The 18,607-nt window shown below is 42.4% G+C and overlaps 1 protein-coding gene across 9 annotated transcripts in view; it reads left to right on the plus strand.

Moving 5' to 3' along the window:
• SULF1 (sulfatase 1) overlaps positions 1-18,074 on the plus strand; it is a gene marked incomplete at its 3' end in the record, with an annotated part of 152,554 nt that extends 134,480 nt beyond the window's left edge. For 5 of the 9 annotated variants that reach the window (XM_081069954.1, XM_081069957.1, XM_081069955.1 and 2 more), the window contains 6 exons: positions 311-405; positions 714-779; positions 2,001-2,173; positions 4,463-4,605; positions 4,700-4,823; positions 6,638-6,726. In XM_081069954.1, coding sequence (XP_080926080.1) covers positions 311-405; positions 714-779; positions 2,001-2,173; positions 4,463-4,605; positions 4,700-4,823; positions 6,638-6,726 — 690 coding nt within the window. Of the gene's footprint in view, positions 1-310; positions 406-713; positions 780-2,000; positions 2,174-4,462; positions 4,606-4,699; positions 4,824-6,637; positions 6,727-15,734 lie in introns of those variants that run through there. The other 4 variants (XM_081069959.1, XM_081069960.1, XM_081069958.1 and 1 more) reach the window with 2 other exon arrangements.
• Positions 18,075-18,607: the final 533 nt, after the last annotated feature.

An 18,607-nucleotide genomic window follows, 5' to 3' on the forward strand; every position in this document is an offset into this window, starting at 1 on the left:
GACACACTGAGAGTTCTCCTGACAGAAAAGAAAATAGAGTGTGCCAAAAGGATGGGGACTGACTCAATGACAATGACCTTTCGAAATCTCTACCAGAAAATAGTTCAATTGTAAAAGAGACACCTGTTCATGTTTACTATAACACACCGGGTGGAGTACAGAGGTAAGTGTAATCTATGCAAGGTTTGTTTCCAAATGAATCATCATCTCAGGTGAACAGCTATAATTATGGAACCCAGAAAACAAGGTGAGAAGAAAGGTAGAAAATCCTCATCTTAGAAATATAATTGTGGAATTATATGTTTTCCAGATTGAAGCTTTGCAAGATAAAATTAAGAATTTAAGAGAAGTGAGAGGACACCTAAAAAGAAGGAAGCCTGAGGAGTGTGTCTGCAGTAAACAGAGGTGAGCATGTGTCCACCCCTTTCCAAACTCATTTTTGCACAAGCTACGTGGATTAGCATGAGGCTTGTTCCTCTCTTTTACCGGTAGGCAGCTTAATAAAATGAATTCATTATCATATATTGTAATGACCTAAACTATTTCGGTCAAATTAAGTATGTCATAAACCTAAGCCGAAGGTTAAAAAAAAAAAGTCTCATTAAGCTAAGATAGGTACTGCCTTCCTTCTATTTTGCTTTCTTTTTATAAAAGAAGCTATTTGATCAAATGCATGATTATGAAGACTAACTTTTTCATCTCCTTGCCTCTAGCTATTACAATAAAGAGAAAGGTGTAAAAAAGCAAGAGAAATTAAAGAGCCATCTTCACCCATTCAAGTAAGTCACTATGTTTCCCACATATGCTGGGAGTGAAGGACTGTCCGTGGGGCATTTCCAAAAGGCCTCAGGGACCCCTATGCTCCAAGAGGTGCTGCTTGGGAAAAGTAGCTTCAACTGGGAGCACATTCAGCTCCAGAAGTTAAAATCAAGCTCCCACCTTGGTGAGGGAGCCGTGTGGAGTTTTCCTCTAACTCTGTACGTGCTCTTGCCCACATGTGTGCAGGTAACTGGATTTTATTTAGTCTGTGCACTGCTTTCTGTGCACAGTGACGTGGAGATGGGGACCCTGGATTAGCTCATAGTGTTCTGTTAAGCAGCCTGCTCAACATGATGAATTCTGACAGTTGGAAGAAATATATCCATTTTTTTAATGATAGTAAAATCTGCACAGGAAAGGGATTTAGTATTTGCATCTCAACCAAATTTGAGCCCTTCTGGGAAAATCAAGGTTATCGTGCTAACCTTGAAATAAGTCAGACAGAAAAAGTCGAGAACCATCTGACTTCACTCATACGTGGGCTATAAAACTGCAAGCAATAAACGAAGAAGACAAACAAACCAACAAAACCTCAGACACAGATAACAGTTTGGGGCTTACCAGAGGGTAAGCGGGGAGGGGGGCGGTAGAAGAGGGAAAAGAGGGTCAGATACATGGTGATGGAAGGAGAACTGACTCTAGGTGGTAAACACACAGTACAATAGATAGATGATGTATTATAGAATTGTACACTTGAAACCTATATAATTTTACTAACCAATTTCATCCCAATTAATTTAATAAAAACTTCAAAAAAAATTCTTCCCATGCCTCTACTGTCGAATTTGCCACAGGATTTTTAGAAACCTTCTAATCCAAGCCATCTAGTCCAACCAACCACTGACTTCATGGCCACCAGGAAGTTAAGCCCTTTGTCCAAAAAAAGGTGGCCACCAGGGTCTGCAGACTCCTGTTGACATTTGTTTCCATCCATGTTTCCATGTAAACAAGGAAAATGTTGATGCTGTGAAAGCTGCGTAAAATTCGAAGAGACCTGTCACCTGAATTTGTCCTCACTATTGCTGGTTCTATCTGAGGGGGTCACTGTGCAGAATAAGTCCTCTATTATTGTGTATTGATTATCGTACGTCTAAAGATTGGTGGGAGATTCATAGCAATAATCCTATTTTTAATTGAGAATGTGCTTTCTGGTCATTACAAAGTCTCTTCTATTGGAATAGGGAGGCCGCTCAAGAAGTAGACAGCAAACTGCAGCTTTTCAAGGAGAACCGTAGAAGGAAGAAGGAGAGGAAGGAGAAGAAACGCCAGAGGAAGGGGGAGGAGTGCAGCCTTCCTGGCCTCACCTGCTTCACCCACGACAACAACCACTGGCAGACCGCCCCCTTCTGGAACTGTAAGTCCTCATCCTGAATGCCACTTACTGCCACCCTGCAGAGAAATAGCGACTCATACATACTGCAGTTACTTAGACAAGGAATTCAGCAGTGTAAAGCCAGGACTCGGGACTCATTCAAGAGGAGAGCATCATGTCATTCTCTCCACTGGCAGCCAGAATCATTTTGCCAAAACTTAGTGTTTTCTTCAGAAATTGCGGAGGGAGGGGGGAAGAGAGGAGGGGAGAATATTTTGTTTGAAAATGCCAAACGCTCTCTGGATTTTCCTCCTGATAGTTCACACAGTTGCCAGCCCCTGGCAGAGTTCCTGCCGAGTAAAACTGCTCTATACCTATAACTAAATAAATGGAGGAACAAGTCTGCCCCAAATGTATTTCATTTCTGCTTTATTTCAAGTGCAAGCTCTGAGTATAATAAAAGGAAGTGAAAGCTGCTTCAATGCAGGGACCATGTCCCCTTTAGTCTCAGGCCCCTTCAGTGCCTAGTCCCGTGCTTGCAGAATAATAGGGACTCCACGAAATATCTGCTCTTACGAAGAATTGCTGAGGATATGGAATAACAACAACTGTGCGCTTTTAAGATTAGCGCTTAGGTTTTCTTCAGTGGTCTGTGCGCAATCTTCACTGAGGTCACATAGAGATAACACCCCAGATTCTTGTGCCGTGTCATCTGAGTGAAGGCTTACCATCCCGTGGAAGGGCTGAAACATTGAATCTTCTAACTGACAGGGTCACAGGAGACCCCGCCCGGGTCAACGTTTCTCAAACTGGGAATCGGGGACCCCCAGGAATCCATGGACCATTTTGGGGGGAACTAAGGGCTACCCATGAGGATTTTTGTTTTACCTTTCTATTTTGATGCTTCTTATGTTTAGTGTCCACGTTTGCATTTAAGTTCACAGTCCCACGAAGGCTGAGTGAACTCTTCGAGTCATAGCATGTCACTTTCAGTGTGGTTCCCTAAAGTGGGGTGTGGGGATCTCTGAGGGCCCCTCAGATGGCTGGGGGTCTGAGCAGACCCTGGGCTGAGCACTGCAGAACAACAATGAGCAAGACATACCCCATTCTCTGCCCTTGTCACACTTACATTCTAGTCGGGGTAAGGAATAATAAAAAGAAAGTAAATGAGATAAAATAATGAGAAGGTATAGTGATGCTATAAGGAAATGGTGATTAAAATTATTAAAAGGAACCCTTTGAGAGAGGGTGGGGATGATGGGCCTTACTGAAGAAGTGAAATTTAAACTGAAACCTAAAGGACCAGGAGACGCAATCCATGTGAAAGGGGTCATGGGTGGGAGGGGACAGCACCCCAGACAGAGGGAATAGCAGGAGCAAAGGGTCTTGAGGAAGTGGTGCAAGTGTTGTGTCCAGGACTGGCACGCCCCTTTAAAGGTGAAGTATTGAGAAGCGTGAAGTTATGGTTTGCTCATAACTTACACAGGAAGTTCTTCCTTCCTGTATCGTTTCTCCCCATCTGCGCTGAGACCGTCCTGCCCAAGATGCCATCATTTCTCATCTCGACCACTGCACAACCTGCTGTGTGTCTCCCAGACTCCCCGCTTGCTCTTTCCAATCTGTTCTGCTCAAAGGATTTAGAGTCCTCGTTTAATACATCCTGTCTTTCTTAGGATTAAAAGCAGAATCCTTAACGTGTAGAGCAAAGCCATGTTCCTGTCCTGTTCTGGCCCATTTCTTCCCATGCTCACCTACTTGAGCTGCTCGGCTTTTCTCTGTACCTCAAGCATCCTAAGTGCCCTCCCACCACAGGACCTTTGCACACACTGTTCCCGCTCCCTAAAAGACTTTCGACCTACAACCACTCAAACTCCTGTGCCTGTATTTGACCTACTCACCCTCAGAGCTCAACGGTAACGTCACTTCTCACAGAGACCTTCCCTGTGCCTCAGACTCGGTTAAGCCTCTTTTCCACACTCTTTCAGCATATTTTTTCTACATAGAACATACCGTATTTGTGAAAGTACACTTTGTGGTTTTTCGTTTTTAATTTTTGCTTAGCATTTGTCTCCCCTACTAAACGCTAAGTTTCTCAAGATCCCAGACCACGTCTATGATGCTCAATCAGTAGTAGATGAATAAACAAATAAGCAAACTGCCTGTTCCAAGATCACATCGACTCACATCTCACAGAAAATCTGTATAGACAGCGGGGCAAATATAGTTATTTTTAACATCTATACACACAGCACTTTAAAAAGGTTGGAATGGCTAGCCTGCCTCCGTTTTTTCATTCTTTCCATTTTGTTTTTCTTTTCTCTTTACCAACAGTGGGGTCTTTCTGTGCGTGCACAAGTTCCAACAATAACACCTACTGGTGTTTGCGTACAGTTAATGAGACACATAATTTTCTGTTCTGCGAGTTCGCCACTGGCTTTTTGGAGTTCTTTGATATGAATACAGATCCTTACCAGGTAAGTCAGTATGTTTTCACTTCATGAACGTTACTGAAAATAGAATCACCAGAGCACAAGCTTAACTGTCTCATCCTGGCCTCTTCCCCCACAGCTCACAAACACAGTGCACACTGTAGAACGGGGCATTTTGAATCAGCTTCACATCCAGCTGATGGAGCTCAGAAGCTGTCAAGGTTATAAGCAGTGCAACCCAAGACCTAAGGGCCTTGAACTGGGTAAGGAGAAAAATGGGTTTTTTCCTATGTTACCTGAAAAATTATTTGTGTTGTCGTTTTCTGCCTTTGAAATGTTTATACGCATAGAAACATACAGTTTGGGATAAGTACCGGGGAAACTTTCCAGGCAATTCCAAACATAATGTCTTCTCTAAATTTAGCTCTGGGTGCATTAGTGAAAAATGGCACGTGCCAAAAGTTAGTGAGTGTTTCGTTCCAAACTCCCCATAGGTCTATTCCGTTAAACCTCAATTCCTGATAGAAGTGTCCATTGGAAGATGGGACAAAAGCATTGGACATGTATTTATTATTGCTGTCAACAGTCATAAGATATACTCTAGATAAACAAGCATAGCCTATTCATTTTAAGACAATTTGCAGGGAGAAACACACGATGTCCTATTTTTGCTTATCACAGTTTGGAGCGCTCCCATTTGGACCCCTGCCCATAGACAGTGAGTTAATTTCTTTTGCCAGGATTTCCCATCTGAAACGCGATATTTGAGCCATTTGTCCTGAGATCTTAAAGTATAAGAGGGCCTGAATGGAATCCACCACATGTCCTCTTCCCGATCATCAGTGTTTCTTTCACTTATTCCTCCCTTGGCTCCTGGGCATGCAGTCCTTTTCAGTGTCTGTTCCAGCTCTTTCCTAGTTAACGAGAATACATTCTCGTCATTCTTGTAGAAATGTAAATACCAGCTGTCCATGGAAGGAAGGAGAAAGAGCTGAAGCTAGCCAAAGCCATTGGCATCAGCATAGCATGCCGACCCCCAAAGGGTGGAGAGCTGGCCCCACAGGCAGCGGGGAGCAGTGTGCAGGAACCCTCTGTTGTGCAGCTGAGTTTGTGTCTCTGTGGGTCGCCCACGGAGCCAGCATCACCTACAATGAAACTGGGCAGCTCCCTGAGTCACGTGACTTAAAGGGGCATCCTAAAATGGTAGACACCACCACCTGTCATTTCTACCATTGTAGGGTCCTGGAGGCTTTAGGGCTGTGAGAAAATCCCATAAGCGATCATAAATCCTGTGAGAGAGGTCCCATCTCAGCTATCAGTTGACACACCTCACTTAACACCTTGGTGAAATTAGTTGCCGCCTGGAAGAGCCCAGTCCTGCCATGCAAAATAGGCCTTCTGGTCGCTGACCCCACTCCGCTCAAATCTTTTCAAATATCCTGCTTATCTGTTGACCTTTTCCTCAATCCTTACAAAAAGAAAAAAAAGCCTGGAAACGAAGCCAACTCTGGAGGCGCTGGAAATATTACACCCAGATATTTCTCCCCCAAAGAACATAGTATTCTTATTGGTGATGACATAACAGCTCGACTTAGTGAAACCTGATAGAGTCTCCTCGTGGTGAAATCACACACCAGGTGGAGCCAGTTAATGCTCTCACACTTCATGCAGTCCTCTCCACTTTCTAGACGATTCCTGGGGGAGATGATTATTGGTCCCTTTCTTCAAGGGTTTTGTCTAAAAATAACCCAAATTTAACTTTTACTGAGACTTACACAGGCTTCTGGAAGCACTTCCGAGCTGCTTTTCAATGGGCTCTCCTCCTTTCTCACCCCCCACTCATCTTTCCTGGGGACTCTTGTATGTTTTATCTGAAACCTTTTTGTGGATAGCTTTCAATCCTCCTTTTGAACCTGTCTAATAGAAAAGCTCTGTTGGACCTCAACACTGTCTATATTTAACACGGTATGTTCCTTTCTAGGATTTAGATATTGTACATGGAACGCTGCACAACATAGTGAATGGTTTTATGAGTCCTAAAGCTAACATAACTTACTCTTGTATTTTCCTATATCAGGAAATAAAGATGGAGGAAGCTATGACCTACACAGGTATTCACACTTTTTTTATTCTTCCCTGGCAGCTTCTTTCCCGATAATTGCATGATTCAGCCATTTCCACTAATTCCTGTTTCTGACCACGTGGCGCAGAGCTTAGCCGGGGCGCGTGCATGTTCTAACAGTGCTCTCCACCATTTTGCGTCATTGGTTCCAGACCTGTCATTTTGCTTTGAAATCAGCTCACTGTCACCGCAGGATGTCTCAGAGCATTTACTCACTCCCATGCTTGTTGGCTTGTTGAATGATGCTTTTAAGTATGGAATGATGTAAAGGCAGAAAACCAGAGTGACCTTTGGGAGCCCTGGCGAGAGGGTGGGAGAATTATGTTCCGGGTGGTGCTGCCACGTTGATTTGGTGGCGACGCTTCATGGAAACTGGTTGGAGATTTGTTATGAACTGTAACGTCAAAGGCACAAAAGGAGGGATGAGAATTTTAGGAGCATGCTAGAGCTGAAGTTGGAAGAAATAGAAGCTTCCTTGTTAACAGTACTTAATTGATCTTGGTGGTGAGTGGCAGCTGTGATGTGATTCAGACGGCTCTGCAGGGTGGTGGTGATTAAAGAGAAGGTACGGGGGCTGGAGACGGGGTATCAGGAGTAAGGCGCGCAGAAAGGTCTCAGTAAGCATGGACGTACTACTGCCAGACACACAAATGCTTCACAAGCAGGCCCCAGCCCGGTTACCTCATCCCCCTCCAACCCCCACCCATCCCTTGCACAGACCTTCCACTCCAAGCACAGACCTCAGGCCGGTTTGTCAGAAATGTGCCATGTGGCGCAGGAGGGGACTGTCCTTACCACCGCTACTGTGGGGAAGTTGATGTATAATGTGTGAGCACCCTAGTTATTGGAACCGCTTGGGAGAAAAACTTCCATCAAAGGAACGTGGACTTAACTGGTGCCATCCATATTGATAGCGCCTCAGAGAAACCGAACAATATTGACATTGCAGGGCTCCCTGTCCGTCCACTCCAACCTCCAGAGCTATCCTTTCAGAGGGCAGCTCACTGGTCTGACCAGAGGCTAAACAGTAGGAAAAGTGGTGGGAAGATGTAAACACAGAAAGCGGGACGTTTGAAGCTACTTGATAACCATTTCCGTCTCTTCTTTTTCCATTCTCTCTTCTTTCCTTTCCTCACTCTGCCCCCACACTGGCCCTACGTGACCCCCTAGCACACATAAGGCAGAGCAGAAGAACCCATTCTTAAGCTGATCTCACCCAGGATATGAGCTGACGAGGTAATGCCCCATACGCCAGCTCTGGTTCCCAGGGTTAAGATACTGTTTCCCTGAAAATAAGACCTAGCCAGACAATCGGCTCTAATGTGCCTTTTGGAACAAAAATTATAGTAAAATAAAACTGGGTCTTATATAAGATTGGGTCTTTATAATATAATACCGGGTCTTATATTAATTTTTGCTCCAAAAGTCGCATTACAGCTGATTGTCCGGCTAGGTCTTATTTTCAGGGAAACACAGTATTTCCAAAATGTGACATTTGAAATGGATCTGACGGGCCGGCCGGGTGGCTCAGGTGGATGGAGTTCCATGCTCTTAACGCCTGGGTCGCCGGTTCCATTCCCACATGGGCCAGTGAGCTGCGCCCTCTACAGCTAAGATTGTGAACAATGGCTCTCCCTGGAGCTGGGCTGCCGTGAGCAGCTGGAGACTGGCATCAGCTGCCAGAGGGTGGCATAGAGCGAGGCTGGTGTAGAGCACAAGGCTCATAAAATCAGCATGGGTCAGGGAGCTGTGTAGACTGAGAAACAATGGCTTGAACAAGAGTGGGGGTGGGGGAGGTAGAAAAATGGGGAGGGGGGAAATGGACCTAACACTAAATATTGACTTTACAGCTATCTTATGATGCACTCAGTTTTACAGCTAAACCTTTTCGGGCTGGCCTTCTTTTACTTCTGTCAGGAGAGAGGTAACAGGATATTAGCAGGTTGTTTAAGGCTTGAGCCTGGTCAGAGCCGAGTCAGAGTTCTTCTCCACCAAGTCATCCCGAGATGCTTTGAGATGAAGAATGCTTAGCTGCGCTCCAGTCATAATGAAGTGGCAAGCATCTGGGGCTCTCCCCTCTTGAGCTCTGCCACCACCACTAACCGGGGCCAAATCCATTGTTTCTGAGGTCATTTGACACAGCAGTGGGAACTATGTCAATGGAGTCCCCTCTCTGGTCATGTGGCCATTGAAAGCGTTTGTGCAGGGTGAAATAGTGTTACCAGTTGCTTATTTTTTTTTCTCCTAAATTCCTTACCAAAGGACAAGTCTGAGGATACTCTATAATTCAAAAGGACGGGTGTTTTCAGATGCCACCATTCCATAACCCATGAGGCAAGCTATCTTTTAACTTAGTACCCATGTTGCAGGCAGAGAATCATGGGACAGGGTTATTGAGAGAACACATGCCTGTCACACCTGGGGACTCACTGGACACTCAGAAGCAGTGTTTCACGTGGACTTACCTGCTCACTGTATCCTGTTGGATTGGAAGGGAACAGACGCAGAGCAAGCTACTGTATGTGTGATGCCTCGGAGACACTCTCTCCAGATCTCCAGCGGAATCAGTATTACCAGTACTCAGCCCTCCAATGATGGCACTGCTTCCTGGGTTTCAGAAGCTTTGATTATTTCAGATGTGTGTGGGCCAGGGGGAGGCATGGAAAATTCATTAAAAGCCATTTTGAATTATGAAATTTCATTACAAAGACCTTGAGAAAAATGATAAGCAAACCCGAAGACTTTGGAATTTGAAATTCAAGTGTATTTTAGAAAATGTATCTCATACAAGACTGACTCACCAAGAGGTTTTAAACCACCTTCAATTTTGTAGATTTCCAAAAATGAATCCTTCGATGTATTTAAAAGGTCTTCAAAAAGCAAGTCTATTCCCTATGCAATTTCATGATTCCTTTTGTCTGTTTATTTTTTGCTGTGGTGTGTACCTGAGCCATGCGTGGCGCCCTCACACTGGTCATTTTTCACTTAGGTCAAGCTCAGCGTGACGACACAGCTCAGTAAGTGGCCCCCATGACTCAGGAAATCATTTTTGGCTTGAGTTGAAAGCAAGAATTTCTGTGCTGCAAAATAGTGTAGGATCAACAGGTCGATGGGGTGTTTATTTTTTCCACTGCATACGAAAACTGACGCTGCTGCCCTCTGATGCCCAACACGAGCTGCTGCCTGTCATGGCGTGTGCCCAGTGGCGGTGGGGCAGTCAGTTCTTAGCAGCCTAACACTGGCAGGGCCGCTTCCTGACCCTGCGTCTCACGCCCTGCAGGCCAGCAGACCACACTGTGCTCCAGCCTCAGCAGCCATGCTGCTGTCCACATTTTTCGGTTTCTTTGACCCATCTCCCCCTGTAGCCACAGTCTGTGCCTTACAGATGGATGTGGGTGAGAGGTTGTAGAGTACAGTGGTTAGAGCACAGACAACGGAGCCGGACTGCCTTGGGTTCAAATCCCAGCCTCGCTAATGAGAAGCTGAGAACAGAGTCTGGCACATATCAAACCCCTATAATGATGGACATTATTAGTAAGGTGCAATAGAGGATGCGAAAACATTTTCATGAGGGAGACATTTCATGGGCAAGCTCTCTGTATGGGAAAGGAGAGAGCAAGTGATACTATAATTCCAAAGAATGTTACCATTTTGAAAATCAGATTAGTGCCTTCAGAACTGAAACTTGGGAGAATAGCCATATTAATTAAAATGCCCTTCCAGGTAGCAACGATCGACAAAACTGAACGCTTTATGAATTTCTGGTTGACTTATCCCTCGCTCCTTGACATGGTAGACGTCTAGCCAGGTGAAATTCAAAGTTTGCTGTTGAGCACAGATACCCAGAATCGCCTACTGGGCAGAGCTGCCAGTGCTGTGGAAACCCAGGGGAGGGGACGAGGCGGGTCACGAAAGGCTTTGTAGGGAGGATGATGCTTAAATTGAATCTTGAAGGCTGAGCGCTGACTACGAGGGTGAGGCACAGAAGTACCTTCTAGGAACAAATACAGGTGCTGAGGAGGGAGAGTCCGGTGCTTTCTGGAAACTATATGCTGTTCCATGAAGCTAGGACACGGGTGATGTGGGGAACAGGAATAGAACAGGCTGAGGAAGTCATTAGGAGTCAGGCCATCTCTGTAGAAACTGTCCTTTCTGCTTCTCAGGACACCGGTAGCTCTTGTTGACTATAACACTCCTCCAGAAGCATTAAAATTCCACGCATATGTGATCTCTAAGTCACCCAATCTGCGGTCATGTTTTTCAAAGTAAGTCAATGTCATCCAGAAAGAAAGGTGACTCAGCTTGAGACCTGTGTGGTTTTTTTTCATTTCCCTTAGTGGTTTCACAACCTGTCTATCTCTCGGGTTCAAAGAGAATTCAATGTAACTTGAAATCATGTACACTTATTTTGAAAATTCAGTTTTCCAAACCTATTCACCCCTTTCCTCCTTGAATAAAGAACTTCAGAATGGTCCAAGAAAAGGGCATTGTGTTTTGTGAGACGAGGACTGACAGAAACCAGGCCAGACGTACACAGAGGGTGCCATAAAAAAAGGTGTACACATTTTAAGAAAGGAAAAAAACTGTATGAAAATAGTAATATTCAAGGGGCGGCCAGGTGGCTCAGTTGGTTAGAGCACGAGCTCTCAACAACAAGGTTGCCAGTTCAATTCCCGCATGGGATGGTGGGCTGTGCCCCCTGCAACTAAAGATTGAAAACGGCGACTGGATTTGAAACTGAGCTGCGCCCTCCACAACTAGATTGAAGGACAATGACTTGGAGCTGATGGGCCCTGGAGAAAAACACTGTTCCCCAGTATTCCCCAATAAAAAATTAAAAAATAAAAATTGCAATACTCAAAATATACCAATAACAAAAGATGAACATAAGTCACGTGTATACACTTTTTGGGGCACCCCCAGTATATCAATAGCTATTCCTGTACCTACAGATATAGAGATAGGTGTGGATGTAGCTACCTATATTTAAAAACAATGTGTTTGTACTGATACTTTTCTAATGCAACACCGCAAGGTTCGTTGTAGTCTTACTAGTTTCTATATTACAACTTAGTTTTCCAACAGTGAGGTGTTTCCATTATCCTCCATGGGTTAACTCATTGGTTAAAACCTACAGGACACAGAAGGCAATTTCAGAATGACTGAATCCTACTACTGCAAAAACAAACCTGCTAACCCGAGTTCAATATATTTTTTCCATTCTTTTTGTTTTTAGAAGGAGAGAAAATAGCACTGTGTTCAAAGTTACTTGGGCTCGTTCCGTGCCACCCCTCCCTCTTTATTGTGATTATGTTATTCGTTTGAAATAAGAGTAAGGTTGGTTGATTTTTGTTTGTAGTCCATTTTAGGGTCTGGTTTTCCTCACCATTGTTTAGTTTTTTTAGTATGCAGTGCATCAACATAGTTCCAAAAAGCCACAACTTGAAAAAGAAAGCAAGAAGCTTTGGGGTTGATCAGATTAGTTCCCATAAATAGTTAGAACACTTTTGGGCATAAATTCTGGCTCTGCCTCCTATGTGGAGAAATGTTACTTCTTTCCACAGCCTCTTCCCACCCCTACAGTAAAGGTAACCAGTCTGGTCAGTGTCTGCTTTACCTTCCTGTGTTTCTTGGTGCAATAATGTGCCGATGATGTATATTTGTTTTATTTCTCTTGCCTTTTTACACAAAAGGTAGCATCTTATACGTACTACATTGTACTTGGTGTCTTTTTCACTTTGAAATATGATTTTCTCTTTAAAATACATCCTCCCTGGCAGTTCAGAGATTTTTCCCATTTTCTTTTCATGACTTTTATAGTACTCTACTCTGTGGATGTCATTTATTCAACCACTCTTTTATGTGTAGATATTTGCGTTATTCTCATATTTTGCAGCCACAAGTAGTGTTGCAATAAAGAACCTTGTGCAAATATGTTTCACATTGTTAACGATATCTTCAGAAGAAATTGCCAGTCATGGGATTACTGAACTGAAGGCCAAATGCATATATGGATGTATTAAATATTGCCAAACTCCTCTCCATACAGGTTGTACCGTTTCACATGGCCATCATCAATGTATACATGTCTGCTTTCAACAGCTGTCCAGCTTCTTAATTTTTTTTCCAATCTCATGAGAAAGAAACGGTGTCTCAGTATGGTTTTCATTCATATTGCAGTTAAATTGAACGTGTTTTTGAACATTTAAAGCCCATTTTACTTGTTTTTATAGATTAGCTGGTTGTGTCTTCTGCTCATTTTTTCTATCTAGTTTTTGAAGAATTAATAACTATATGATGCTGAGTCTTCCATCCAAGAACATAGGATAATTTTCTACTTGGTCAAGTATACTTCTGGGTCTTTCAGAAACTTTTTAAAGTATTTTCTTATAAGTGTTGTACATTTCTTGTTAAATTTATTCATAAGTTCTTTATCTTCTCCGTTACTATTGTAAATAGGCTTTTCCTTCATCATTAAAAGATCTACCTGATTAGTATTTGTGTATTCTTATTTACTTTTAGTCCATTTGACCTGTCTTGAATTGAGTATCTACTATTAATTATGTTTCTCACTGTATCTTCTATTAGGTAGCCTCTTTTTGTTTCTTTGTGTGTGTTTTCTAAACAGTAGAAATGAGATTTAATTCAGGGTTTTATTCTTTTATTTTCTATTTGTTTATATATGTATTCCCCCTTTCTACCTCCCCCCACCTCCGGTTCACGCCGTTGTTTCTCAATCTAGTTGTGTAGGACGCAGCTCCCTTGCCCAGGCTGGTATTATAAGCGTTGCACTCCGCCCGGCTGAGGCAGTCGGTCACGGAGGAGCACTCCCCCCAGTCACGACAGCACTCAGCAGCCCACAGCAGCTGATGCCAATCTCCGGCTGCTCATGGCAGCCCAGCTCCAGGGAGAGTTGTTCACAATCTTAGCTGTAAAGGGTGCAGCTCACTGGCCCATGTGGGAATCTAACCGGCGGCCTTCACCTTTACGAGCGCGGCGCTCCAACCGCCGGAGCCACTGGGCCGGCCCGGTAGCTTCTTCGTAAAGCTGGTTGCCCTTTATTTTTCCCTTTGGAATGTAATAGGGTTTGTACTTTTGTCCTGTTGGTTGCCTTTGAACTTACACATTTTTAATATCCCTAATCCTTGTTTCTTATTTAATCTTTTATTACTTCAGTGGTCAGTTTTTAATGATGTTTTGTTAACTCCCAACTATTACTTAAACTATATTCTCCAGGAACTTATTCTCTTCCAGCTTTTCTATTTTTCCTCCCATTTTTAGTTGCATTGTTTCCACTTGGTCATGTGAAATGTATATATTGTTTTTACCCTTCCCCTAGCTTTGTTTTACTCCTAGGTCTGATAAATATATTAAATATACACCACCAGTCGTTTTGTGGTAGTTCCCCCAGTGATTTCTTAGTGGAATGAAATTCATGTTCTAGAAGACTATTCGAGAAGAGCTGATGTGTACAGTATCCCCTGCATTCTTACATTTTTAAAACTGTTTTTCTACAGCATTGGTACTTGAAGCAGAGCTTGGCTGGATATAAGATCCTTGGCTCATACTTTAATTTCTGATTTAGGATCCTCAGACACTTGATTTAATTTACTTGGCAGTGTTGTGTCGTGGCTTTTTTCACTTTATGGTGTATTTTAGCAGGAGCATTCTCATAAGATGATAGATTTTTTTTCTTATTTTCTATTTTTTAAATAATTTTGTGTAGACTTAGACTGCCTTTATCAATTTCAGGGATGTGAAATATTTGCAAGTTTCCTAGATTAAGAGTATCGTTTTCTGTCAGTGTAACCAAGTAGACTTTCTTTTTACTGTTTTATTGTATTATTTTTGGGGGAAGGTGAGACAAATTGTGTGTCCTCCAATTTTTTGTTTTTCTATTTTTCTTGCAGGACCTGAAATTGCCCCCCTCCCCTTCCTTTTTCTTTACCACAATTTCCAAAGAGTATATCTCTCTTCCTTTGTCTGCTTTTCTGCCTGAAGCAATACCTTTTAGGGACAACCACCTCAATGCCTGGGCACTTAAGTCCCTTTCTCATTATCTCTACTGCCATTTTACAGGACTCTTCACAGTATTTCGTACTTCAGATTTCCAGCGATGGTTGCAAATCAACTCTTAGCTCCATCTTCAATTCCTTCTTCTCTTATCCACACTGTTTTCCCAGTGCTTTTCCCCAAAGTGTGAAATACAGCTCTGCTTAGATTTGGTATTAACTGTTTTTTTTACTTATAGGTGATTTGAAGATTATATCGTTTTCTATCTTCTAGTTAAACAGAATATAGGTCTTGTGTAGTTTTACTTATGCTTCCTGTTGCTCTGTATTGTTTTGCGGGACGTTCATTGGATTGATCTAGCCGCCTCTTTAGAATGGTACTTGAATGCAACTAGAGAAAAGATGTGAGAGAGAAAAAGCTGCTGCATTCTTTGCATGATCTGAAAACCACTGAAAGAGTGATTTACTGAAGGCATAGAACTTTTAGGGCAAAATAACAACAAAGAAACAGTCAAGCATTTGATTTGAAGAGTTTAATTGCATTCAGGTTTATTTTTATAGCAGGGAATATAAAATAAAAATATCTTATGAAGCATTGACTATTCCATTACAATACTTTCAAATTCGTCCTTCACCCCACAACCCCATAAGTAATCAAGGTTGTATCACAAAGTGATTCTCACATTTGACAGAAGACAGACCAAGACTCAGAGACTCATCATAGGGTTTCCTCATGACAGAGTTGACTTGAGTAGAGCCAGGAGTAAAACATGAGCCCCTTGACTGACGTACAGTGCATTTCTAGCACCAGCTGTGCCTAATCGTAGTTCTCACTTGTTTGATCCTCTTTCCAACTGTTTGTTATTGTTCGATCACTTTTGTAAGCTAAGGCCACTCCTTAATAACAAATTACTAGGGGAAAATGCTTTTTCGTGCTGTATTTCCAATCGATTTGCTCTGTAAAAACAATGTAAGCTGCTTGTCCAAAAGCAGGAAATGCTTTCTCCACTAATGACCCACCTTCATCTCTCTTCTCACAGAGGACAGTTATGGGATGGATGGGAAGGTTAATCGGCGCAGTCTCACTGCAGACGTCAACTGGGGAGGCCTGGAGAATTTCTACAGCGTGAATGAAAGCGTCTATGAATACAGACAGAACTATAGACTTAGTCTGGTTGACTGGACTAATTACTTGAAGGATGTAGATAGAATATTTGCACTGCTGAACAGTCACCACGAGCAAAATCAAACAAATAAGACTAAACCTGCTCAAAGTGATGGATTCCTGGCTGTATCTGCTGAGCTCTCTGTGCCGGTAGAGATGGCCTCTGCTGAATCAGATGAAGACCCACGTCCTACAATTGGGGAAGCCTCTCATTTGACTTTGCCAGCTGACCTTCGAACCCAGCATTTGAACCAACCGATATTCAGTCCAGATAGGAAACTTGAATGGAATAACAACATTCCAGAAGTTAGTCATTTGAATTCTGAACACTGGAGAAATCATAAAACTGACAAATGGATGGAACATAGAGAGATAAATCATCTTGCAACTGATTTCAGTGGCAATGGTGCGCTCGATCTGAAGCTCAAGCCCAGCTCCAGGCTGCAGCCCAGTAGACTCCAGAAAGAACTTCCCTGGGAAGGTGGTCCAGGACGAGATGTTTTCAAAGAGCAACTGGATCTTCCTGTGCATTCTGATGTTGATTCTACTCATCAGACGATCAGAATGTCCACCTTGGAGGAGCCTATTAACTCCAGCATGGAGAGCGTGCGGAATGAGGTGGAGAAGAATCACAGAAAGGGGAGCTCACAGACTCGAGAAGGCAGTGCCTCCTTTCCGCTCTCCTCTGATTAGATGAAATTGTTACTTTATCCTAAACACAGTATTTTTTTAACTTTTTATTAGTAAACTAATAAAGGTAATCATGACAACCAACATTCCAAGCTACCCTAGGTGCAGTAGAAGTCAGTGTGCATGCAAACTGATGCCCAGGGACTCAGTGATGTCACTATGTGTCACGAGTAGAAAGAAAGGCTGATTTGTGGATTGGGCGGGGGGGGGGGGGGGGATTTTGGGGGAGGGGTTACTAAAACAGTATTATCTTTTGAAAGTTGTAGAGACATGCATATATCGATACTATCCAATGAAGATGGCCAAAAAGGTGCCTTGCTGATGAGTTTCTGAAACTGGATATCCTTGGTCAATCTTTCAACATGCTTTCCACTGCCTGCATCGTGTGGTTTTGATTCATTTCTAACCACTGGAAATTTTTGATGCCATCATTTTTAGTTCAGTGATTTTGCACTTTGAGATCGGAATGCCACGTCAATTTGACTAGTCCTTATTATTATATTATTATTATTATTATTTACAGGCTTGTCACAGTCTCACTGCTTGCTCTCAGTGTGACAAAATAAAATAGACTCCTTAGGACACAGTATGGATCCCATATTGTTTAACATATGCTTTTGCCAGAAACTAGTGCATGTGTTTCACCTCGACTTGCTAAAATTGATTAGCAGAAAGGCATGGCTGATGATGTTGGCAGTAAAAATAAATAAATACACAAAACAAAGATTGCCTGCTCTCTCTGTGCCTAGCCGCAGTGTTCATCTTATGCTTAACGTTGCTAAATTTTTATTATTTTCTTACCAGGATAAAAAGACTGAAGACTTTTTTCCCCTCATCTCTGCTTTCTTGACCTAGCTGATAAGCTTAAGTGTTGAGGAAATATGTTTCCTTTTGAATTTCTATAAGGACTTTTTTTCAATAAAACAAATTCATGAATGTTTCATAATTTAAACACACCCTACGTGTTATACAATTATTTTTAAGGCCTTCGCCAAGTTCTGACTTTCTAAAGGCATAGTTCAAAATTGCTTTTCAAACTCTGAGTTCTTGAAAATATTCTTCTTATGTATTAGATTTTTAAATACCAGCAAAAGGATTACCTCATTGAAAGTTATCAGTATCCTAATCAACTTCCCAAAAATAGCTTAGCCGTGATTTTCTTTTTAGATAATTCAAACACATAGGTAAATTATGTTTTCTTTAAATGTTTAAGGTAAACTCTTTTAAAGAAAATTTAATATGTTATAGTGGAATCTTTGATAACTTTAAGTCTTTATTATAGACTCTGTACATATGTTAAAATTAACTAGCTCTGTGTCAGATGTGTGTGTCACTGGCTGAATGACAGAAGAAACATATTTATGGTCATGAATGATGAGCTTTGTAAAGAAAGTTTCAGGTTATTAGGACGCATACTGTGTTTTTTTAATCTTGTGTAATATTCTGTGATACTTTTATAGAACAATTCTGGCTTCAGGAAAGTCTAGAAGCATTATTTCTTGAAATAAAAGGTGTTTAAACTTGATCTGTTTCAGAGAAATGAGCTTAACCAAGTTTTTGTGGTGCACCCATTCCTTGCAAGTAAAACTGAGTCCTGATCTCACATTATATGATTGAATATTAGCTGTATTAGTAACACGGACCCAAAGTCAGCAGGTTATCGAACATTCTCACATTAGGAATTACAACATGGCTTTATCTCATTGCTATGGCAGAGGCAGCACCAGGGCAGCTGCAACCTGGACCTGGTTTCATTCTCTACTGTCACCATCTTGAAATCTTGAATAATTCTTGAACAAGGGATCCCACATTTCCATTTTTCACTGGACCCACAAATTATGCATCAAAGAGGACAGACCCACTAAAGGCAGTTTGGGTTCTTTGGAGACCATGAATTTTGGGGGAGACCTAACCACTCTCCAAGACCTCAAGTTTTCTAATTGACAAATTCCATGCAATTCCTTCTGCTCCAGAGCTCCTGAGGTGCTTTCTCCCCCAGATAGAGGGGCTAACTATGAAATGTCCGGAAATCCAACATTTCCAGTAATAACAAAGCGG

This window comes from Rhinolophus hipposideros (assembly GCF_964194185.1).
Source record: "Rhinolophus hipposideros genome assembly, chromosome: 13".
Classification (NCBI taxonomy): Eukaryota; Metazoa; Chordata; class Mammalia; order Chiroptera; family Rhinolophidae; genus Rhinolophus; species Rhinolophus hipposideros.